The following is a 25,746-nucleotide window of genomic DNA, read 5'->3' on the forward strand; positions in this document are numbered from 1 at the left end:
GAAGCAATCTGAATTTTTGTTTGCCCCTATTGTTTGGTATTTTCCCCCCTTACCTGTTCAGTTAAAAATTCCTCTTGAAACTTTTAAACTAAGTATTTGCAAACTAGTATTCTGCATGAATAGAAGGGGCAATTTAGGAATGTGGAAGCAGCGAGATGGTGGGGGAAACAATATCAGGGACAATTAAAATGTTTCTTTCCAGAATTCTTCCTTGTAGGCTTTTTTATGTCTGTATCCTCTCTTCTCTTGAGCTTCATAGAAGCCAGAGATGGAATGTGTTGAGGGACATCTGACTTTGTTGCCCTCAGACTTTTTTATGTTTTTACCTAATAGCTTTTCAGATAGTTGGTACTTATGGATTAGTGATACATTACTCTACATATGTGAGAGTTAGGAAATTAGTCTTTATTTAAATTATTAAACTGAGAACAGATGTTAAATATTATGCTTTTAGAAATGTTGAGAGACTTGATTTCTGTTTTTGTCTTCCATGCCTTCAGGCTAGCAACATGGTGAGTGTCAAAAGTATAAACTTATTCTTTTGAAAAAATGTTAAATTTTGGCATAAATTTAATCTCTTAAAGATTCTAGATATTAATGTTTTCTCCCCTTTCTAAACAGATTTTATTAATTTTCCTACAAAAAATGGATTTGCTACTAACCAAAACTCCGCCTGATGAGATAAAGAACAGTGTTTTACCCATGGTTTATAGAGCACTAGAAGCTCCTTCCATTCAGATCCAGGTACTAAGCTTGTTTTTCTTCAATGATGATTTTGATTCGTAAAGCAGAAAAAAGAAGTAAAGTACATTTTAGGTTTAAGTCATAACATTTCATATGAAGCCCAACAGTAAATATATTTATTGAATTACATTATTGATGTACTATTATTAAAATGTATCTGTTCATAACTAAAGAATCAGTTGATAAATACCTGTTCATGAACTAAACCTGTTGCTTTTATTTGTTAGAAATGTACTATTGTGGAAGAAAATTTGATTTACCATGGTTTGAATTATAGTTTACCTTCTTTTTGCTTCTTTCTGAATGGATAATTATCAGTGAAGATTTATGTGACTTTCTCATGAAAGCATTACATATTTTCCATACTCATAATATTCTTTAATGCTTAATAACTCAAATTTCTATTTAGAAATACTGTTCCTTTTGCAGTGAATTTAATTTGTATTGCAAGGAGATGGATAAATACAGTAATTTAGTGTGACCATTCTTAATTCATGTGTAGTCATGCTTTTGTCACTAACTCTGTGTGTTCCTGTGTTCTCTATTAGAAGATATCTTTAATATAAAGACACAGCTAGGCTCTAGCTGCCATATTGTGTCCCCTTGTGTGAGGGTCTAATTTCAGGTGGTCTGCCAGAGACTCTGAGTGCCAACCCTAGCTCTCCATGTGGCCCCATTTCCGCTCCAACAAGATGAAAGAAACTGTTATGAACCAGGAAACACTTGCCAAACTGCAGGCCCAAGTGGGAAAGGAACTGCTCACAGAAAGAAGAAGGTGGTTCATAGAACAGCTATAGCAGATATAAACACTTCAGTTCTCCTTAAAGAAGTTAGGTATTGTTTACAAACCAAGGAACAGTGATCCACTTTAACAACCCTAAGTTCGGGCATCTCTGGCAGCAAAAATACTTTCACCTTTACAGGCCATGCTGAGACAAAGCAACTGACAGAAAAGCTACCCAGCATCTTAAACTAGCTTGGTGCAGACAGTCTGCCTGGTTTAAGGAGACTGACTGAAGGTCTGCCCAAATAATCTGTGGATGGAAAAACACCATTTGCTACTGGAAAGGCTGATAATGATGAAGTTCCAGATCTTGTGGAGATTTTTGATGAGGCTGCTAAGAATGGGGCAAACTTAATCGATCAACTTCCGAGGAAGATAAACTTGAAAAAGTTACTGAGAGCTGCTATTTTATATTATGACTGCTTTTTAAAAATCGTTTTGTTTATGGATCTGATAAATTCTAGACCTCTAATATTTTTAAACCTTAGCCCTTGGACACTGCAGCTCTTTTCAGATTTTGCTTATACACAGTTTATTCAGCTAATTGAGCTGAAGAAGCCTGAGAATAAAGTTTGAAACAAACATTAATAAAGTTCTTTGCCTAGTTAAAAAAAAAAAAAAAAAAAGACTACTAGGACAGAAACACAATGCTTTGTTATGCTTGAGCACAAGGAAGACAGCATGTCGGAACAGAAATCCCAGACTAACTCAGAGGACAAAAAGTGTACAGCTTTTATGGCATCTACAGGGTAGGCAGGGTCCCAGTGTCTTGATGTCATCACATGTAGAATTGGAGTTTTAATTGCACCTGTTCTCTTCATCATGCCTCTTTATGCAATTAGTGTCTCATTATAAGCTTCATCTCCACCTTGTGTGCTTTTTACTATGCTAATAAAGGTAACTGCAGATTACTTTAGAGACTATTCTATACATGAATTTGCCCCTCACCACTTGTAATTTTCTCCTTCTCCTCTGAGAAAGTCCCTGATGTTTTCGGAACAGAAAACTATTGTCCTGTCTCAGTGGTTTGATTTTTAGTGACCTTGTCTTGTCTCCCTCTGGTTTCTTGGTGTTTCTGCTGACCACATAGTTTTAGAAGGCTGAGCTGATTTCCCAACCTTCTGTCTATTGGTGTGTTATCTTAATTTTATAGCCTTGAAGATTGGTCCACTGTTTAACTCCCAATTTTCTGGTATATCTCTTAACCTCATAAGACTTGAGAGCTGGTTTGGTTGTCTCATTCCTCCATGAGAGGTTTTCCTCCCTTATTCTTAAGGGGACCTGCTTTTCATGCGGGTCCTTACTTGTCTTAACCTTGTCTTATAAAGGTGATCTTAAAACAATTACTTTGCTAAACTGTTAGTTTTGTAGCCTTTGCTATTAAATTTTTTATTATTTGGGCTCTCTGTCTGGAAAAACATTCTGGATTGCTATTAAAAGTATAATTTAGCCAGGTGCAGTGGTGCACACCTGTAATCCAAGTGACTCGGGAGGCTGAGGCAAGAGGATTGCAAGTTCGAGGCCAGTCTAATCAAATTAGTGAGGCCTAAACAATTTACTGAGACCCTGTCTGAAAATAAAAAAGGGCTGGGGTTGTAGCTCAGTGGTTAAGTGGCCCTGGGTTAAATCCCCAGTAAATGCCCCTCCCTAAAAGTATAATTTAATTTTTTCACTTTGGAAAATACATACATCTCACTGCAGAAATGGCTTCATGTTTGAAGTTTATAGTCTTATTTTAAAAATTCTTTTGCCAGAGAAGAAATTCTTCCCTCATTCCCCCCCCACAAAAAAAAAAACAACCCAGAATTTTAATTTCTAGAAGTCGTTAAAGCGTTTTTTTTTTTTTTTTTTTTTTCCTCCTTTTTGTGAACCTAGTGCCATGTATTTCAGGTCACTTTTTTTTTTTTTTTTTTTTTTTGCGGTGCTAGGGATCGAACCCAGGACCTTGGGCTTGCAAGGCAAGCACTCTACCGACTGAGCCCCTCAGTTCACTTTTTAAACTCATTTCAACCTTTGTAATTTTATTCAAGGGTGTGAGGTTGTTGTCAGATCCCGCCCTCCTTTTAATTAGATCATGGGTTGAGTGGGGAAAGTGTGCTTACCTCTGCTTTTCAGCTCTTTTTAAAGACTCATAATTATAGCCTCTTGAAATGTTAGTGAAGGCCCAGTACAGTCAGGCTGGTTTTATATACAGAGAAATTAAGGAGGGAAGAAGGTTAAGTGTAAAAGGTGATTTTTCTTCATAGTTAAATCAACAAGCATCAGCTAGTATTTTATTAAAATAGTTAATATGTAGTTAAATCTAATAGTGCAACTTTGCTACATTTTAGAAACCAGCAGTTATGATAATCACACAGTATAAACTTTAGTCACCAGTCTAATTAACTAGTTTCAATGTTGCCTGGTAAGAATTTGACACATTTAATCTAAACAATTGAGAGAGTTCTAGAGAAAGCAGGAAACAAGAATCTTTTCTTCAAGCTCCATGCAAGTAGAAGTCTGGAATATATCTTCTGAAATTCATTTCTAAGTACAAGTTTTAAAAGTAAAGTTTGATTATAAATATTTAAGAGACACACTTAAATATTTAGGTGGTTCTGAAGCACACTTGAAAATGTAGTAGATGGTTTACAAAAGGTAGAGTCCTTAAATAGAAGCATAAAAATACAAACGACAAAGCTTAAAAATTATTCACCTTTTAAATTAAACATTGAACTGTGCACATCACTCGACCACCAATTATAGAGAAGACATAAAATAAGAAGCTACAAAGTTCCTGAGAATTTGCTGATTAGATTTCCTCAAGATTTTGTTTCTTTCATTCTTCTGTTAAGTTATGCATCCTGAAAGAACTCTCTTCTCCTTTAGCTAAGTGACTTAGACATAATTTAGCTTTGCCTGTTTATAACCTTTTGGTCTGAGTTTGATTATACAGCATAGAGCACTTTCAAATTGCTTTTAGTAATACAAGTATTAGAGGTCCTTGGCTAAAAGTCTGTCCTGTCTTTCTTTGTCTGTTTCTCTTACAGGCTGATCTTCCCTAAGGTCATAGGACAGTGTTTCACTGCTAATACTTGCCCTTTTTCTTCTCTAATTTGTGAAAAGTTGTCCCTTAAATGTAGCTTGCAGTTTTAAAAATTCTATCTTTTATATATTTTTTGTTTTTAATTGACATGGTAATTGTACAGTGTGACATTTCAATCCATGTATACAATGTGTGAAGATCTGATCAGGGTAATATCAGCCATCTTAGGCATTTATCATTTCTTTATGTTAAAAACATTCCAGATCCTCTCTACTAGCTTTTTTGAAATATTTATTGTTGTCAACCATAGTTATCCCATTGTGCTATATAGACCATCACAAGCAATTCTTCCTATCTAGCTGTGCCCCTGTACCCAGGAACCATCCTGTCTCCCTTTCCTGTATGCTTCCCAGGTTCTGATAACCAGTATTCTGTTATTTACTTTCATGAGATCAACTTTTTATCTTTCACATATAAGTGAGAACGTGTGCGCCACCACACCTGGTGCCTTTTTGAAGTCTGTACATATTCAGTACAATTATTTTTTTGAAGTTTTAATTTTGATTGGTCGAATTCATGGAAGTGGAGCTCATAAATACAAAGGGTCAACTATACTTAAAAATGTAAGAAAAGTAAATTCCCCTCTCAGAGATGACCACAGTTGACATTGATTCCAGATAAATCATTCTAGCCTTTTTATCCTAAGCTTTATATAGTCAGATGCATGTACAAAAAATTTAAAAATTGAAATTTTATAATGCCATCGCAATACATTTTCTCCTTGATATTATTAAGTACTTTAAATTTTTTAAAAGTATTATATTATATACTATCATAGGGATATATGTAACAGCCAAGAGATCCTTTAATTAAAAGGAATATTTTTACATGATTTTATACTTGATTTTTCCTTATGAAAGATAACAAAACCTATGCGTTCTTACTTTTAAGGGGTCTGGGGTTGTAGCTTATTGGTAGAACCCCATGCTTGGAATGCAAGCAAATCAACAAATAAGGATTTGTGTTTTAAGGAAAGAGATAAGGAATCAGACCAGGGAGTTTTGTACACTGTGTGCTAGCTATTATGACCTAGTATGACTTTTATTGTTTTTGAGCTTTTGTGTTTTGTTTTTGAGATGGGCTCTTGATATGTTGCTCAGGATAGTCTCTTAACTCCTGGGCTGGTCAAGTGATCCTTCCACCTCAGCTTCCATGGTGCTGGGACTAAAGGAGTACACCTCTGTTGTCTGACTAAATGATCTAGTATAACCCTGAGGAAGTCTTCTGAGTTTATCTGTAAAACTAAAAAGTGTTTATAGCTATTCTTTTTACTGAAGAATTATTGAAAGAATAAATAATATATGAGGAAGTTTATTTCAAACTATGATAAATTAACCATACAAATGCAAAGTGCTTTTAAATATGTGAGATAAAGGATGAGAGAATCTTTTTCTAAGATTGATCAGATTTATTTTCTTAATAGGAACTCTGTCTAAACATCATTCCAACCTTTGCAAATCTTATAGACTACCCATCCATGAAAAATGCTTTGATACCAAGAATTAAAAATGCCTGTCTACAAACGTCTTCCCTTGCTGTAAGTGACTGCATATTAATTTTTTTCAGTAATTTAAATCATTTTCTTATTGTTTAATAACCCTATTAAACAGTGTTCATATAATTTGTCTTGGCTATAAGGAATCTGTGTACTATAAAAGTGAACTGTAGTTTTTATGATGTGTAATTTATAATATTACATCTCTAACCTTACCCCACTTCCCTGACTGCTTCAGTAGAAAAGCTGATTATTTTCCTCTTAGTCCTTTTCTTTTTAAACTCACAAGTTATTTTGTTCTTTGTTTTAAAGTAATCATAAGAGTTCAACTTGGTGTATAAGCCTAAAAACTTTTTGAATGTCTTCCTTTTATAAATTGTCTTTACTTTTAGTCATCTGTCTTTAAATTTCTTATTCCTCTCTTTCCCCCTTTCAGAAAAAAGTAGAGGACAGTAAAATAATAAATTAATGTGAGTACAAGTGTGGGAAGTAGTTGTACTAAAAAATATGGACCAAAGGTCCTTTGATTACAGAATTTTAATGCTAAGTTATTTGTTAGTCAAGGAAGTAGAATAAATAACATAGTTCGCATTGTCTCATACCAAGAGTAGTAAAGTCCCCAATCTTTTCTCTAACATTGAATCTAAGAATTTATCACAATAATATTTCATTATAGAAGTAATATTGAATACTCTCAAATAGCTTTAGAAAAGAGGGAGAAATGTCTTTCCTTTGCCTGACTAGTTCTTTATATTGATGTTTGATAAAGGGCATATTATTAAATTTGAAGATCCCATCTATCTTTATTTGATGGAATGCAAATTTAAATAAATAAACATTATTAGCTTAATATGATTATAGGCAAAAAGCAGTATAAAGGACACGGTTTTACTTTATAGCCATCTAATCCATTTGGTAGAAAGACTGAATGTGGAAAACATAACATGAGAATGGGGGAAAAATCATTACCAAAATGAACGAGCATGATGAAATGAAGTTAAAAACTTCGAGTTCTTATTCTGACTTTGATACTAACTATCCTTGTGGCCTTGAGCAATTCTTTTTACCTCTCTGAGTCTTTCTTCATTATCATTAAAAGAATTTCAAAGGCAGTCCTTTTCTTTGAAGTTCTCAAAGTTTATGATTGAATTTTCAAAATAGATGGTGGCAATATACATAGCTTAAAATTCAGTTTTCAAAATGCCATTTCAAAAAATCTTACTGCTACATCTTGTGGCAGTATACATTTATTTTTAGCATACATTTTCTGAAAGTATACATTCTAGTTCAGTTCTGAGTACGAGTACCATATTTACTTCAAAATTGTCAGATTTTATGCCAATTTTTCTTCGAAAAAAGTGGGATGTGACCATTATGTGAATTTTTTTTACCCTCCCCCAAATTGTGTTGGTATTACTTAAAAATAATTTTTTACTAACCTGTCTTTGAAATATTAGGTTGCATTAGAGTACTCATGAATACATGTTAGTGCTGGTGACAATTATGTGGTAAAATGCAGGGGTATGTATGCAGGGGAACCTTAGGAAATTGAGTGAAATGATCTGCATTAATGCCCACTGATGTTTATGTCTCTGTTAAAGATGCTAACTGATGCTTAGAGAGGTGTTAGTCACAAGAATTTATAATGAATTTATTTATAACAGTAACTGCAATAGATTTGCATTTAATATATTACTTTTTTAAGTGCTTCTTTTTTTTTTTTTAATATTGGGGTGTGAACCCAGAGACACTTAACCATTGAGCCACATTCCCAGCCCTTTCTTATTTTTTATTTTGAGACAGGGTCTTGTTAAATTGCTTAGGCCACACTAAGTTGCTGAGGCTGGCTTGAATCTGTAGTCCTCTGCCTCAGCTCCTGAGTCTCTAGGATTATAGGTGTTTGCCACCATTGCCTGCATTAAGTGCGTTTTAGATAGCACTTTTCAGTGTTTCTGCTTACCTTCAGAGTGGCAAATGTGAATTTCTGAATTGCATTCATTGACACATTGTCTAAGATTTAAAAATTCTAACTAGGAAATTTGTAAAACATATGTTATTAGTTAGACTTATACCTTAATATTGAAAATAAAGAAAAATAAATTCTACACAGGTAAAATGCTCCAAGAGCTATATTAAATCCATGACTTGTGTGATTAATATTGTATACATCATAAAATAAAGTCAGTATTTCCAGTTTCTCTTAAGAAAAAAAAATGCATATATATATATTCTAGTAGATGTAGCATTTCGTTTTATAAAACTAAATCTGACAAAGTTAAGCCTTCAGATATCATCATGAATTTACAATATTTCTCATTTAAATTTCAGAAAACTCATTTTTTTCAGAAATGGATAAGTATTTTCACTTTTCCTGTACAAATATGGTGTGATTTTAACCAAATTATTTTCCACTTTTCTTAGTTTACTTTTTTTTAAAAACTGTAATTTTATTGCTATTATAGATCTTTATGTAAAGGTATTCTATTTTAACAGATTCCAGCTAAAAACTAGGATATGACCTATTTATTAAAAGTTGAGTCAGGTTTTAGTAGCTGTGTTTAAGACAAATTAGAAATAGAACACTGCATTTTTAGATAAATGTGAATAATTTCAAATGTGAAACTCTTTAGCTTAAGAATGAATTGAACCAGATGTAGTGGCACACACCTGTAATCCCAGCAACTTGGGAGGCTGAGGATTGAAAGTTCAGAGCCAACCTCAGCAAATTAGGGAGGCCCTGAATAACTTAGTGAAACCTTGTCTTAAAATAAAAATTAAAAAGGGTTGTGAATATGACTCAGTGGTTTAGCACCTCTGACTTCAATCCCCAGTACCCCCTCAAAGAAAAAAAAAAAAAAAGAATTGAGCCAGAATTAAAATAAAATATTGGAATCCTTGTGAATTTATCAGTCAGTAAGGAGAATGTATTCCTTTTTAAAACTGAAATGTTCCCAAAGGAATGTTCTCAGTCAATACATATGCTAAGTACATAGTTTCTCAAATTCTCATCACTGCATTTAAAATAATACAAAATTGAAGTCATTCCTTGTCTTCAGTTAACCAGTGTCCTAGTAAAGCAATCATAAATTCTTTCTGAAGTAGGTCAGGAAAATTAGAATAAGTGAATTTCCTGTGTTAATATAACATATCTTCAAAACCTACTTTTATTCTTGAGAGTTTAGCATATGACTATATGAAGATTAAATTTACACATATTTTGTTCTATATTACACAGACTTTACATGGCTAATGCAATTTTTCTATTTTAATAGGTTCGTGTGAATTCATTAGTGTGCTTAGGAAAAATTTTGGAATACTTGGATAAGTGGTTTGTACTTGACGATATACTACCCTTCTTACAACAGATTCCATCCAAGGAACCTGCAGTCCTCATGGGAATTTTAGGTAGTTGAAAATTAAGATCATTTTCTGCTACTTTATTATTTTATAGTTATGCAAATAAATTTTCCATTTTATAAAACCTTATATTCAGCACTTAATAATTGAAAAATGATGGCAGGATAAATGTTGTAATATAACTTTTCTGTTTTTGTTGATTTTAGCAAAAGCACTAGAATCTTGACATTTATAAAGGAATAGGTTTGGGAGTCCTAGCTTTGCAAATATCATGATAGCAAATAATTTTCCCCATAAAATGGTAAGAGGCAAACAAAGCTACTTGAAATGCTGATAACAGTCTTCTTAAAGGCAAAGTATTTTTTCTGCCTTACTTTATCTTCCCCCAAAGCCAATGAGATATTTATTATTATTATTTTTTTTTTAACAATGAAACAGGCTCAGGTAAGGTTAAATTATTCAAGATCATACAGCTGGGAAGTAGTAAAGCTGATATTTAGAATTTAGATGCTTTTGAATCTTAACCAGTGTGTTTTATTGCTAAGTGATTTGTTGATTAAGCATATTAGCCTTATAGCATGTTTTGTACTATTAGCAAATTACTCTGTCTAGAAACTCTGAAACTGTGTATAGTTAAAGTTGTGAATGTATAATCTGGAAATGTCAGTGGTTTGTTATACCAATAGAAATAGACATAACTATAGAAGCAAAAATAAATAAATAAATTTGCAAGTTTGTCTTTTACTAAATTTGAGGTTCTTTGTTTTTAAGAGAAACTATACCACTTATTTATGTACCTTAACACTTACTGTAGTGTGCAACTTACATAAAGCTCTTAGTGAATATTTTTAGAAATGATGAGCAAGTATTTATTATGGATCTCTATGGATGTAGTAGAACTCTTGGGTTGTGGTATGGATCTTTTTTTGCTCAAAGAAGTTCATTTTGAGCAAGAGTTTTGCATAGTAGAAAGGAACTCTGGTTCTAATCTGGGTTCTCTCAGTTCCTGGGGTGACTTTGAAAAGTTTCTTCATTTATCAAATGAGGATAAAAAATAACATTATTGTAGGATTCTTATGAGAGTTCAGTGAAACAGAGATATAATGAGCATAGTGTCTAGTAAATAAACACCTAATAAGATGTTCAATAAAATTATTGTTTGAGTATATCAGCTTTGTGTCTGTTAATAGCAGATAGGGTGTTCTAAAGCTTTGGATTGTATATTGGATTGTATACAGAACACTTAATAAAACAAAGGTGTTCAGAGAATTAAAAGCAAATGTACATAGTTTACAACAAAAAAACTGTGTAATGGATATAACAAGTGGGGTTCTGAAGGTCAAATAAATAGGTGAGATAACAGGGAAGGATAGTGGGGTTAAATTTTTAAGTTTAAAACATGTTGACTTTTATTTAATAAAACAGTGAATAAAGGTATAGGTCTATACATGTACTGTACACATACTTAATTTGAAATAATGTTTTAAGTGTAGATGCAAAGTCTGTTTTATGAACAGAGGAACATTCCATAACCTTATTGCTACACTGTAAGAACTGAATCTGGATCTCATTAAACTTTTAGTGTGCTATTGTTACATGCATAAAAGAACACAGGATAAATATGTCATGGTATTTAAATCTGTACTGGTGATAAGGCTGAAGTTACTCTGATCCATATATAAGAACATCCTCATTCTTGAGGTTCTGACTGGGAAAAATTTATACTGTATCAGTAACCAAAAATTTCATGTAGATATACTGTTTGCATGATTTCTATTAACTTGTAATGTTAGCTTATAAAATTAGTCACATTCTTTTCTATCAGGTATTTACAAATGTACTTTTACTCATAAGAAGCTGGGCATCACCAAAGAGCAGCTGGCTGGAAAGGTTTTGCCTCATCTCATTCCTCTGAGTATTGAAAACAATCTCAATCTTAATCAGGTAGGAATATTTTTGTGCTTATTCAATTTATTCAATATACTGTTGTCTTGGCATTATATATGTTGTATAACTATAAAAGTATATTATATGTAAAAATTGCTAAAACAAGGAAAAATATGGCATAGAGTTAGATGAAGAAAGCGTATGGGTGGGAGGGAAGATAGATTAATGAAGGTCTCTTTGGGAGTTGATAAATGAGCAGGATGTTGAAAGATGAGTAGTATTTGTAAGTACTTTAAATTCAGACTGAGAAGTTAAAGAACAAATTCAAGGAATGTTTTGGGGATTATATTTGTTATTCTTTGCTACTAAAATCACCACAAATTTAGTGTTGTGTTTATCCCACCATATTTTTGGTCGTGAATTTGTTTGTTTGTTTCATGGTGTTAGGGGTTGAACCCAGGCCTTGTACATGCTAGGCAAATGCTCTACCACTGACTACTGTTCTTAAAATTGCCTGCACTGTCCTTGAACTTGCCATCCTCCTGCATCAGACTCCCAAATAGCTAGGATTACAGGCATTGACCACTCATGTCTGGCTACATGTATTGTTTTAAAGCAAATCACATTATCTCACAGTTTCTAAGGGTCAACCAAACCAGGGCCTGGCTTAGTTGGAGTCTCTACTCAGAATTTCTCATAGTGTTGAGTCAAGGACTTAGGGCTTCTCTGAAGGCCCATTTGGTGGATACTCTACTTCTAAGTGCACTTACATGGTTTCTGGAAGGATTCAGTTCCTTTTGGCAGTTGGACTGAAGGTCTCAGTCCTAGCTATGTGATAGTTGTATGACACTGTTGGTTCAAGGCCACATTGGCCTCTCCAGCATGGCAGCTTGTTTCATCAAAGCCAGTAAGAGTTTGCTAGCAAGACAGTGGTCACAATCTCCTGTAATCAAGGAAATGTATTCTGTTACCTTTATGATATTCTGTTGTGTAGAAGGGAGTCACAGGTCTTGCTTAAACTCAAAAATATGGGATTACCCAAGGACATAAATAGCAGTAGGGGGAGATAAGTAGGAACCATATTAAAAGTCTGTCTGCCACAGGAAAGAAATAATTCAGTTCAGTAGATAGGGGAAAATGGGATAAGATAAAGTAAGACTAAAACAGATAGACTTTAAATGCCTGTTTGGTTTAGGTATTTGAACTTGGAAGATGTATATGTTTGGGCAAAGGTATAATGTGTGTTCAAAAATTATTATAAAATTCTTTCTACATCCTTTTGCTATAGTCACCATAGCTATATACTTATTCTGACTCTTCTTGAAGAGTCAGACTTTTCCTCAGAGTTTGGTTATTATAGCTTATTCTTCACTGTAGCCCAAGCCTTAGTGCAGTGCCAAAAGCAAAAACCAAATTGAGAGAAAACTTGAGATAAAAGTAGCAACAAGCCATTTTTGTTCATGATGGAAATGGTGTTTAATGAAGTATAAAGTAGAAGTCTTAGAAGAGTTGCTACTTAACTGAGAATGTCAGAGATGGATAGGCAGGGAAAATTTAGAATGAAGGACTCAAAAGTGATTTATTGCAATGAAGGACACAGAAAGCTTTGAAATAAAATGAGAGCTATTGGCAGTGTGGACAGTGCTGAATGAGCAATTTTGGAGGTAGTTTGTAAAGGATTTAACATTTTGTTTGAAGGAGTAGGGTAAGCCTTTGAAAGTTTGTCACTAGACTTGGTATTTATTTCTTGTGTGGCAAGATTGGGTTTATGGTTAGCAAAATGGAGATATTGAATACAAAGGAGGAGTAGGATAATATACCTAAAATTCATGTGTTTTGTAATTTCTGTTCTTAGTTCTCATATTTCTGATTTAGGATATCTTAATATACTTCCAAATGCTTATTTTAGGATATATAATTCCATCTGAAACCTTATGTTTTCTTCAGCTTTATGATATATTTTAGGACCTATTTTCATCTTCAGATATACTTTGAATCATATCTTTCTGATATTTTACAGAAGTTAGCAGAGATATGTTTTGCTTTCCTATTCATGGTCAGGGTTCCTAATTCAGGTTCTAATGGTTGTGATTTAAAATAATTTAAGTATATTATATACTAAGTGAAAAAAGATAAAGTAACTTGGTAAAGGACATTTTAAACATTTGATTAAAAAACTGCAGATACACTGAACAGTCTCTGATGTGTTTATGGAGAACTTCTAAGACTCCCCCCAAAACCCAGATTAGATGGTTCACTGGGACCCCGTATAGGTATACTTACAGTTCCTATTTATTGTGGTGAAAAGATATAAAGCAAAATTGGGAAAGGGGAAAGATTCTTAGGGCCCAGTATGGAAGAAAGTAGGCACAAACTTCTAGAGGTCTTTCCTAGTGGAATCACACAGGATGAGTTCAATTTTGCCCAGTAATGAGTTGTGATAATACATGTGAAGTTTTACCATCTAGGGAATCTCATTGGAGACTCAGCACCCAAAGTTTTTATTGAGAGCTGATCGTATAGTATCCTCTGCCTGGCATGTTCTTAAATTCAGACTCCCAAAAGGAAAGCAGGTGTTCAGCTTGGGATATATTCTTTGTACAAGCAGTTTAAACACAGGGAACCACTTTTATCAGTTAATAATTTGATGCATCCTGAAATCTAAGTTCCATTCACCAACCAGAGACTGATCTGGTAAGCAGACCATCTAAAAATAGCAGTTTAGGCCTATTGTGTTAACTCTCTTCTGCACAAACTACATGTAATGATAGGAATGAATCTCACAAACGTAAACGAAATGGAACCAGACAGACGATTCTATTTATACAAAGTATAAAAGCAGTTTAATCTACACAGCTGTAAGTCAAAATAGTGCTTGTCTGTAGGGGTTGGAGGTGGGAAATGACTAGAAGGGGGCAGAAGAAAGCTTCTGGGGTGCCGACAATGTTTTATTTCTCTGTCAGGCTCCGGGTTTCATTAGGCATGTTCAGTTTGTGAATTTTTTGAGCTGTGCATACACACACATACTTTTCTATTAGTAAACATTTTAAAAAATCTAATCGGCAGAAAGTTAGTCATGGTAAACGATTGAAGCAATATACTTTTTGTAATTCTCATGATAAGATGAAGCAGCTGTTGATAGAGCATGGTGAAAAGTAGTGCAGTGTAGCAGAAAAGACCTCAAGCTCTGGAGATAGACATAGTATGAATTCTAAATCTGCCATATAATCTATTTAGTATCTCTGAGTAAGTTGCTTATCTCTTACTGAGCCCAAGTTTCCTTGTTTGTGAAATAGAAATATTAATAAAACTACCTTGAAGAGTCATGAAAACTAATAAAATGTGTATGTATATATATAAAGTATATATGTATAAAATATGTATTTACCTGGTACAGAGATGTAGTTATAAACTTTTGGGAGACGGGAGGACATGGTGTCATTTGAATAACTTGTTTAAGATGATCCAGAGTACCATAAGAATTATCAGCGATTAACCAAATTTTACCAAAAACAGAAGAAAACCATGATGTAGTATTAGGTGTATTTTATGAAATTTAATTATTTGAAGGATGAATTGTGTTGATTTTATATTTCTGCTAATTTTTCAGAAAACAAGGTTGATTCTTGCCAAATATGTCATTTTTATAACAATTTGTTTAAACAGAACTTTTCTATATATTATTAGATGAATTGTTTCCAGATAGGATGAATTATCAGTATATAACTGTTGGGGTAAACTTACATAAGACCTTTGAATAGCTCAGCCACAGAGTATATACTTGGTATGTGTGAGGCCCTAGGTTCAGTTCTCAGTGCCAGAAAGCAAAAAAACCCTGAAATAATAGCTGTCTGACAACTTAGTATATAACTCATTGAAACATGTTTTATGGAACTTAAAAGCCTCATCAATGGTCATGTCACCACCATACAAAGATTGTAAAAACTTGCTGTGATATGCTAAGTTTAAATATACAATGCTTGTTGTGAGCCGCTGGAAAATGGACTATTGTGATTAACTTACTGAATCACCTTCATTGATTACTGCAAACTTGACATTTTATAACCATATCAATTTTCTTATTATACCAGTTCAATTCTTTCATTTCCGTCATAAAAGAGATGCTTAGTAGATTGGAGTCTGAACATAAGACTAAACTGGAGCAACTTCATATAATGCAAGAACAGCAGAAGTAAGTAGGTTGTAAATGAGTTTCACATTGTCCAAGAGTGAGATTAAAGTTACCTCATGATTGATATTTTAGAATATGGGATAGAAAAATTCCTGGATTTTAATTTGACCATATTTAAAACATTTAAAAATTTTCTGACATATTAAGTTGAACTGAGATAAAATAGTATGTTGAAAATCTGATATGACTTCGAGTACAAAAATGTAATATACTATAATCTTAGCATTTTCTCTATATAAGGGATTTTTTCAGAAATAAAATTTTGTGATTTCTAGGTATTGGCCTTGTAATCTCAGGTTATTAAACACCTTATCTCAAATGTTGAGTTTTTAAAAGGATTTAGATACAAATGTTATTTTTTTGAGCAAGCAGATATTATTATTAGAAAACAATGGATGATAATATACGCTCTCTAAAGAATGATGTTACAATTTATTTGGGTTCTAATAAATTTTGAAGGCAAACAGTTTTTAGGATGTGTATTTTAAAATATCCTTTTCTTTTTTATTGCTTTGTTATAATTCAACTCTTCTATAGATCTTTGGACATAGGAAATTCGATGAATGCTTCCGAGGAGACAAAAGTTACAAATGTTGGGAATCAGGTAAGATATTTAATTTTTGCAGAAAGTACTTGATGGTATGCTTTGTTGAGGGGCCTTTTAAGCAATAAAATTATATTTTTATTGGAATCTCTTTGAATGATGGATTTTTTTCTGTTTCAGCAGATTGACAAGGTTTTTAACAACATTGGAACAGATCTTCTGACTTGTGAATCAGAAAGTAAAGAAGATGGGTTACAGAATAAACATAAAAGAGTGAGTTTCTTTACTGTTTACTGCACTCTTATTGTATTGACAGATTTCCTATAAACCATGTTTTTTTTTTTTGTTTGTTTGTTTTAGGGAATACTATTTAGCATCTTAAAAACATTCTGTAATTATCTTTGAGTTATCTTTAGGAAATATCTTTATCAGTGGAACATGACCTACCCCAGGTTGAGAATAAAACCTGCTTAAGATTTTTGGCTTCCTTTATTACTCTACCTCCCACATGGTAGCATTTCTAGATTGCCTGTCTTTTCTCCCACTGTGTTTCCTGTGTTGATCGCAGTCACTGCCAGATTTATGCTGTCCATCTACCTCGGGCTCTCCCTAATTATTCTTCAGTTATTTAATTTCTCTCTTTACTATATTCTTGCCAGTTTGAGTTTTAAACCTTTTCCTTTCTTTTTTAGCCCAACAGCCTCACCTCTCTTCTTCCCTTTGATTTGTGGTAATAACTGTAACTTTTATGGCTCATTAGACTTTCACCTTGACATTTTTGAAGAGTACCAGCCAGTTATTTGGTAGTATGGTCTTCAGTTTGTTTTGCCAATATTTTCTCATAATTAGTTAAAGGTTATTCCGTTTTGGCAAGAATACTACAGAAGTGTTGGAGTGTACTCCTCTTGGTTTATTCTTTCAGGAGTGCATGACATCAATATGACTTACTAGGTGTGAGCCAATACTATTTGAAAGATAATTTTCAAAATAGATTTGATTCCATCTCACAAGTGAATTAAAAATTTGAGAATATTTTTTCTTTGTTTCCTATTAAAGTTTGTTCTTCCTCTAAATAGTAAACTTTACAATGATACTTTTCTATTGAAATTGTAGTTAGCTTCTTATATAAAAAAATACTTAAGTCACTTTTTGACCTCTACTGTCATTCTTTTCTTCATTCACCAAATAACGATTACCTGTATGTGTTAAGGGTCTGCTGGGCTTAGTACTTTGTAAAATTATAAGAAAATATATTGTATGACCTTAAAGGTTAGCAAAGTTAATAAAAGAAAAAGACATCAAATCAGATGCAGATGTTGGCAGTGAAAGAACATATTTGTTTAGTTCTTCCTTAGCTTTTTGGTAAGTTCCTACAATATTTTTTGAGTGAACTAGATTAGAATTGAACAAGATCTCTCTTTTCAGGATGAAATAACTTAATCATATTCTCATTGGTTGGAACAAGATGCTTCTAATGAATGATTTAAAAATAATAACTGTTTTTGTATTAGAAATATTTTAGCATAGATTCTGTGAATTTCTACCTAAAGCTAAATCTTACAGTAATTAGAAATACAACTTAGCTGTGGGAATCACCATTGCTGGAGTAGTTTGCTTTTTGTTGAAATCGTATTGCCAAATGTACCAAGATATAATTTACCAAAGAAGAAATATTTTGTTTTACAAATGGACTTATGGAAGTTGCCAGGTGATTTTTTTTTTTTTTTTTTTTTTACTTTCTTTTATTTTAAGGCATCACTTACACTTGAAGAAAAACAAAAATTGGCAAAAGAACAAGAGCAGGCACAGAAGTTGAAAAGCCAGCAGCCTCTTAAACCTCAAGTACACAAACCAGTTGCTCCAGTCAAACAGGTCAGAGTTAATTTCTTTTGCATAATTTCAAGTATACTACTAGTATGGAGCATAGACTAGCCTACTATTGTTTGTAAAAGATGTATTTCAAAGAATAATTTAATATGTAGTTTCTGAAAAAGTGTGAGCATAAAGACCTTTCCAGTAATTCCTTCATAACTTACCTCATGTGTAGTGTTTCATGACAGTGCTTATTACCAGTAAAGAGGAAACTGGATGAATAGGTGAGGTTTTTAAAAAAGATTAGGCCTCATAGTACCTCTTCAACTCTCTTCACCTTGAAATGACGAAGAATGTTGTTTATATACTATTAGTATATTCATGTTCTTATGTATGCATATATTCTCAAGCTAAAAGTAGTTTTCTATTTTTGGTTTTCAGTTATAGTTATTTAGGTTTGTAACATATCTATGTGACCTGACCAGTATTTACTTCCTACTGCGTTGCAGATACTATTTCTGGATGCTGGTGCTATGGCAGTGAATAAAACCCAGCTTGTAGAGAGCTTACATATCTTACTGGTTTAAGAAGTAATCGTATTTAAAAGCTTTCTATAAAAAATTTTTTTTCATTGCCTCTTAATCATAAGTTCTCTCTCTGAGAAGAAAAATCTTTGTAGGTTGAGAGGCAAAATTGAGACTTTATTACAAAGGTAATTATTTAAGAATGGAGAAAATGTTAATGAAATAAAAAAATGTAAAAATAATAACGTATCCTTTTTTGTTATATAGATCTAATGAGAAGAATGCAATTTTACTTTCTGGAGATAATAGTTCACTTACTTGGGAGTTTAAAGTTTAGGTGGCAGACTTTATTTGGCCTAAAGGCTATAGTTTGCTGATTTGGTATAGACCATTGAGCTTAATTTTAATTTTGTCCTTTATAATTTAATTTGTCACATATTTGCCAATTATGAATTAATTTGGATTTCTTGGAGATAAAAGTAATTCCCTCATATTTTTCAGACTAAGGACTTGACAGACACATTGATGGATAATATGTCATCTTTGACCAGCCTTTCTGTTAGTACCCCTAAACTTTCTACTTCGAGTACCTTCACTTCTGTTCCTTCTGCGGGTCTTGGTATGATGTTTTCTACACCAATTGATAATACAAAGAGAAATTTGACAAATGGCCTAAATGCAAACATGGGTTTTCAGACTTCAGGATTCAACATGCCGGTTAATACAAACCAGAACTTCTTCAGTAGTACAAGCACACCTGGAGTGACCAAAATGACTTTGGGAGCACCTTCTACTTTGCCAAACTTCAGTGCTTTGAGTGTTCCTCCTGCTGGTGTGAAGCAGACTCAACAAAGACCCACAGATATGTCTGCCCTTAATAATCTCTTTGGCCCTCAGAAACCAAAAGTTAGCATGAACCAACTGTCACAACAGAAACCAAATCAGTGGCTTAATCAGTTTGTACCTCCTCAAGGTTCTCCAGTTATGGGCAATTCGGTAATGGGAACACAGGTGAACATGATAGGACAATCTGCCTTTGGTATGCAGGGTAATCCTTTCTTTAGCCCACAGAATTTTGCACAGCCACCAACTACTATGACCAGTAGCAGTTCAGCTAGCAATGACTTAAAAGATCTTTTTGGGTGAGGTTGCTTGCTCCTATTTTTGAAGGATTATTTTTGTTTTAATCATGGGTAAGCTGATTTACATCTCTGTATAGTTGGCTTGAAGAAACTGCTTCTATGGGAAAGTGAATGGTTCTGTGACAGAAAACACCTGTTTTCATGCCAGCCAGCATAGTAATTGTATGGACTCCTAACCAGTTGAGTTTTTTAAAGCATTGAGGATTTTTTCCCTCTTACAAACAACTCTTCAGGTTTTTAGAGACCCAGTCCTTACCAATCTCAAAGAGAAAAAGGACAACTGAGTTATCTTGACTAGCAGAATTTTTAAATCAAATGTTTATTTTGGCTCGTAAATCTTGGTGTTATTAAAAAATTGAGTTGATGGTAACTGCAGGCTCACCTGTTACATACTGTGTGGTACAGTCTACCTTTAACAAGTCATTAGTCTTCATTTTAATATGTGAAAAATCTTGATGCTGTATTGATTTGTTTGCATTTAGTTTGAGAAAATGATAAGCATAAAAAGAAGGATCAGGTCATTTGCTTTTTACAATCTTATTTAAGCTTTTCCGATGAACTAATGTTGCTAATGTTGAGTACAAAAGACAGAAATACTGCAAAATTTAATTTGATTTCATTGGTTTAAAAGCATTATTAACCATCTCAAATGCAAACTAATCATTGTGAATTATATTTTAGCATGATCTGCCTCAAATAGCAATGTATTTTTCTGCATTTACATGGATATATTTAGAATCATTTTTTTTCCTACTGTGTCACAGAAGAGGTATGTACTGATTTGTACTGCTATTTGACGAAGAACTCTGATGTGATTTCCCTGACTACTGCCTTCATATTTCGTTTTCGATTCAATCTTCTAAGGTTGTAGCATATCGAATCACATTTTCAAGAAGAAATTTGTAAGAATTAAACTATATTTAATGAGTAAACTTTTGAGATTTCTTCTGTATTGTTTTAAATGTAATAAACTTCTTTAAAAATGAGCAGTTATATGTTCTGGCTACCCACACATTAATTTTCAGTTGCCATGATAGTCTGACCTCATCGGTTACTACTATTAATTCTTTCTTTTCTAGGAATTCCAGGAACTCTTTGTTTGTACACTTTAATGTTCATAATCAGCCATTTTTAGAAAGGAAAGAATAAATTCTTCTAACAGGAAACATTTTATTTTTCAAAATCTCTCTCTGATGTTTTTCTTTAATTTGCTGATCTTTCAACCACAGAGCCTTATGCTATAAATGTCATTTGTATTTTTAAAAATTATATTTCACTGTCATGTGATAACTTTTAAAGAACCGTATGTGTATTATAGTTGCTGCCATACAGTTTGTGGTTTTTAATTATCTGGAGCCAGCAATCATTTAAAATAAATCATATGGAGTTTAGTGTGCTGGTACTATGTTTATTCATTGAATATGAATATTTGTTGAAAAATACACACATACACACAATATATATTTAATATGCAGTACTTGACTACAAAATGTGATGACATTAATATTGCTGACAGCATTTAGTTCAGAGGGCACTTAAAAAAATAAGTTAGCTCTCATATCTGGTTTTTGAAGCTATACTTTGTAGCATGATTTTAGAAGGACTGATACGATTGCTAAAGAAACTTAGCCAAGAAATGAAAAACACTAGGAAGATCAAAATGTTTTTGTCAATACATCTACAACTTGAGCAAATTAGTTGTTTTGTTTTTAAGTACAATATTAATATTTCTTTTGGGAAAAGTTTACATGTGGAAAAAATGACTTACTATAGGAGAACTTTTCTTTGTAACAATTCAGTAGTGACTTACTGGGAAATTTTTTTTTAAGTTTTTTTTTTTTTTTTTGTAGTTATAGATGAATGAAATGCCTTTATTTGTTATATGGTGCTAAGGATCTAACCCAGTGCCTCACATGTGCTAGGCAGGCTCTCTGCCACTAAGCCACGTCCCAGCCGCTGGGAAATTATTTTTTAACCTTATAAAATAACTGATACCAGTGTTGAATTCTTAATTAGAAGGAAATCTTAATATAGTAGTTTATTTGACTTGAACTTCTAAGTATGAATAGAAGTTACCTGAAAACACATGTCATTCTTAAGTAATTCTCACTGGCTAAAATTTGCTCATTCATTGAGGGAATGGTGCTACACTTTTATGAAATTGTTTCAACACTAGATCAGTTTAGTACTAGATTCCTTTATAATTATTTCAGATACTGAAAGCTTTTAAGTCCTTTGTGCTTAGAGTAGAAAATTGGTAAGTTAAAGAGCATCCATAGACAAAAATTACAGCAAAGATTCCCTTTCATTCTCTTTTCTCCTATTGCTAAAAATGTATAATATATGTAGAAGATGTATAAAAGGAAATGGAAATAGACTAAGCCTAAGCCTGGTGTATTTTTTTTTTTTTAATTTTGGAATGCTTATAACCCTCCTTTTTATTGAATAAGGAAGTGGTGTTTTCATTTTTTTGAACCTGTAAAATGGTTGCTTCACATGGTTGCTTTTACATATTAAAGATATATGTTAAAATACCTGATAGCAAGCAGAGTATGCACTGAATAAATTATAGCTTTGATAAACCTTTCCATATTAAGTTGTGGTTTTATACTTTGTGATTTACTGGTCTTGGAATTTTAGAACAAATGAATCTGTAAGAATCCAAACAATACAGGATTTTAAGAGAGCACCTACATCAGAGTATCAGTCTCCTAACATGCAGGAAGACATACATTATGTTGCAACTGCTATAAAATATATACCTGGAACGTAAGTTTGAGAAAATGTCTTTATTAAATGTAGTATGCTCTATTTTTTTAGTAATTTCTTAAAAAGTTAATTTTAATCCCTAAAAGGATTTCATGACTATAATTTGAATAAAACTGTAGAAATTTATCCCTACCTCTCAGAGGAGATGTAGAAACAGAGGGCCCGATGCTTTCATGGCTTACTCAAGGAGATCAGAGGCAGGAGTAAAAGCTAGCTTTTTTTCCCTCCTGATCTGAAGTCCAGTGCTCTTTACCACATTGCATCCTTTATTGAATAAATTTTTTTGGAGAAGTTTTGGAGAAGTTGAAACTGATGTATGTAGCAAGTATATGTTCAATATTTATAAGGTGCCATAAATATATTTATACTGGAAAAAATTGGTGTTGAAGAGGGAGTAGAAAGGGAGATGACAGAAAGGGAGTTTACATAGTCAAAACAAAGCTCAGGACCACTGCTTTGGATTGTGAGGAGGACTGGAGAATCTGAGGTGAGTAGTGGTTGCAGTACCACTATATAACAGAATTAAAGCTTACAAACTTGAGTGGAGGTGCTGTTGGATAAGCCATTTCAAGCCATTGGAACTTTTTAGATGTTAGAAGCTTTTTCTATCCAGAATAGCCAAGTTGTTCCAGCCACTCAGGGAGGATTAGCTACCTAAAGTGCAAGCCACATATATAATTTAAAAATTTCTAATATTCCAATTAAAAATAGGTGAAATTTAATTTTAATGTATCAGAAATATACTTTCTGCATGGGATTGATATTAAAAATTAATGAATATATTACTTTTTGTAAAGTAATTACATTTCTTTTGGTACTTTGAGATCCAGCCTATATTTTATACTTAGCATATTTTAGTGTTCAGACTAGTCATATTTCAGATCTCAATAACTACATGTGACTAGTAGCTACTGAATTGAATAATGTGGGTATATATGTAAACTGAGTAGCTATAGGGGTGAGCAGTGATAATTATCAACTACCTCCTAGCTCCTCTTTTTTTTTCTTTTTCTCTGCTTTGTGCTACTGGAGCAGGACCCTATGAACTCCTCCTACGCTAGCTGGCAGAATGTTAAACTTAATCAACAGAGGGCACTGGAGTGCCACTGCAGAATGGTAGCAGCAAAATAAGCCTTCATTTCTGGGTTCTGGTTCTCCATTTTTATCCACCATTAGAAGCTCTCTAGCCCAGAGGGGCCCCAGCTACACCTCATGTGACAACCTTCCCTGTTGCCACAGAGGAGCAGCTCCAGTGGGTTGCTTCACTGGCAACTCTGCTACTCCGTGGCCCGTGCCCTCTCAGAAGTCTCTTCCCTGGAAGACTGCATGTTCCTGTGGAAGCCACACCCTCAGAAGAAGTCTGACTTTCGCTGTGGGAGTGGGATAGGGGAGGAAGAGAACCTCTTTAGAGTTTCTAGTTCATTTCTTTTTTCACCTTTCCTTAACCTAAAGGTAGTAGCTGCCTTTTTTTTTTTTTTTTTTTTTTTTTTTTTTTAAAAACACTGCTTCTGTATCCCTTCAAGTCCTCTTTTTTCCCTTTAAGTAGTTAACCAGCTTTTACTGGTTAGCATTCATTGTATTTTCTGTTCAAACAGCTGATATGGTTTGTCTCCTGATTGCAACTTCACTAATAGACCCTGAATTTAATACTAAGCCATTTTAAAATGGGACTGTGATATATGTGCTGCTAGCAAAAGATATGGAATCATATATACATATCCTAGATTAAAACCTTTCTAAAAGTTCTTTTGAAATGTGCTAGCAGTGGAGATATAGTTTAGCTACTTTAATTATACCTATTTATGCAGACCCCCTTCAATTTTTGGATATATTCCTTTGTATGGTGGCCTTGGTTCCTCCTAACCCAGTGTTTGACTTTTATGTAAAAGTAATAAGACAGACTTAAGTGTCTAGAATTTGGAGGAATCAACATTTGTTCAGGATTTTTCCAAGTCTGCCCCTAAGCCTGTCAGTCTTTCTAAATGTAATGATAAAACAAGTGAAGGCATTTCCATGGGCCCACTGGAAGGATACAGTGCTTGGACTTTAGAACCAGGTAAAGGCTGTGTGTGTGTTTTAATTTAGGCTAAACTTTACACATATGTTCCTGAGCAAAATTGTTTTTAAGAAAATCTTGTCTCTTAACAGTGGGCACTCTGAAGATCACTCTTGTAAAGAGATGGAAAGGTCTTTCACTGAGGTGGGTATCCTCATTTTGTTGCTCACCTTTCCTAAGGGTTTATTTCTGTGCTTAGCTTCAGTGATTATGTGAATCTACCCTCGGTCAGGAATAATACCTGTGTTCCAAGCTTGTTATAGAGCAAGCTTTATTGCCAACATTCTTAATCTCATTTTTGAGAAAAAATGAAGTAGTCCCCAAACTGAGTAATCTCAATCTCTTTTATAGAAATTTGAAATTAAACGAAGCCCACTATTGAGACCTGTGCTTGGGTTGCCTTGTTTGAGGCCCCCATTAAGTTTCCTTTACTGCACGTAGCTTTGGACTGTGTAATGAAGCTTATATTCATGCCAGGAATGACATTGGTTTACTCTGACATCTCTGAAGACCCACGGGAGAAATTTCAGGTTTCAGTTCAAGGATAAATGTATTTCTAAGCAACTGGTTTGACTTTATCTTTTTAAAGTCTCTGAAAAACATTGGCAGCAAAAAGGATGAGTGAGATTTACAGTGTATCTGTAGCAAATGTATAGAATGTAATAGTATGCAGTATTCAGTACTTAAACCTTCACTCTGGCTTTATCTGATTTTTAAAACCCTTATTTCTTATTTGCTGTGATTTATTTTTTTTTAAATTGTATCATGTTCATGGAAACTCTTTGTTAGGAATAAAATAGCTTATAAAATAAGCAGTTATCTGAATTGAATGAATTTAAATTTTATCTCTTTTCCTAACTGACCAGAACAAGTTTTCCCAGTAATAAAATGAGGATCACACCTTTCAGGCTTACTAGGATTACATGAGCTAACACTGTAGCTAGCACGATTGGAATACATTTATTCTCCCAAACATCAGCCTTGGTGCTATAGGCTTGGGATTGTGAGGATGGGCAGTAAATGTCCTCAAGGACTTTGCACTGTGATTATAAAGTTAAGTGGGTAAGCAGCTGATTACAGAACAGTTATGGTACATGCTGTGACAGTGCCGTGGAGGAGAGACGCCCAGTCCAGTCTAAGGCAGCCAGGAAAGCTTCCCAGAACAGATTTGACTTGAAATCAGGTATATGGAGCCTTTTAAGAGGTTGATTTTTTTTTTCTCCCTGCTATCAAATAATTACTTAGGAATGACATTTGCTCAAATTAAAGTGGACATACTAGGAAGAGTACTAGAATAGGTAATTCCTAAAAATCCTTCTGAATTCTGAGATCATATGAAAACCATTTGTATTCAG

At 33.5% G+C, this 25,746-nt stretch overlaps 1 protein-coding gene across 4 annotated transcripts in view; it reads left to right on the forward strand.

Annotated features, from left to right (window-relative positions):
- Nucleotides 1-20,956, forward strand: part of Scyl2 (SCY1 like pseudokinase 2) — a 64,076-nt gene extending 43,120 nt beyond the window's left edge. Inside the window, exons 10-19 of one of the 4 annotated variants that reach the window (XM_047550704.1) lie at nt 501-512; nt 622-744; nt 6,037-6,150; nt 9,381-9,513; nt 11,291-11,409; nt 15,444-15,544; nt 16,082-16,148; nt 16,269-16,361; nt 17,841-17,960; nt 18,926-20,956. In XM_047550704.1, the coding sequence (XP_047406660.1) occupies nt 501-512; nt 622-744; nt 6,037-6,150; nt 9,381-9,513; nt 11,291-11,409; nt 15,444-15,544; nt 16,082-16,148; nt 16,269-16,361; nt 17,841-17,960; nt 18,926-19,570 (1,527 nt within the window). In that variant the 3' untranslated portion in view covers nt 19,571-20,956. The remainder of the gene's footprint in view (nt 1-500; nt 513-621; nt 745-6,036; nt 6,151-9,380; nt 9,514-11,290; nt 11,410-15,443; nt 15,545-16,081; nt 16,149-16,268; nt 16,362-17,840; nt 17,961-18,925) is intronic. The other 3 variants (XM_047550705.1, XM_047550706.1, XM_047550707.1) reach the window with 3 other exon arrangements.
- The last annotated feature ends 4,790 nt before the right edge of the window (nt 20,957-25,746 follow it).

This window comes from Sciurus carolinensis, chromosome 4, assembly GCF_902686445.1.
Source record: "Sciurus carolinensis chromosome 4, mSciCar1.2, whole genome shotgun sequence".
In the NCBI taxonomy this organism is placed as follows: Eukaryota; Metazoa; Chordata; class Mammalia; order Rodentia; family Sciuridae; genus Sciurus; species Sciurus carolinensis.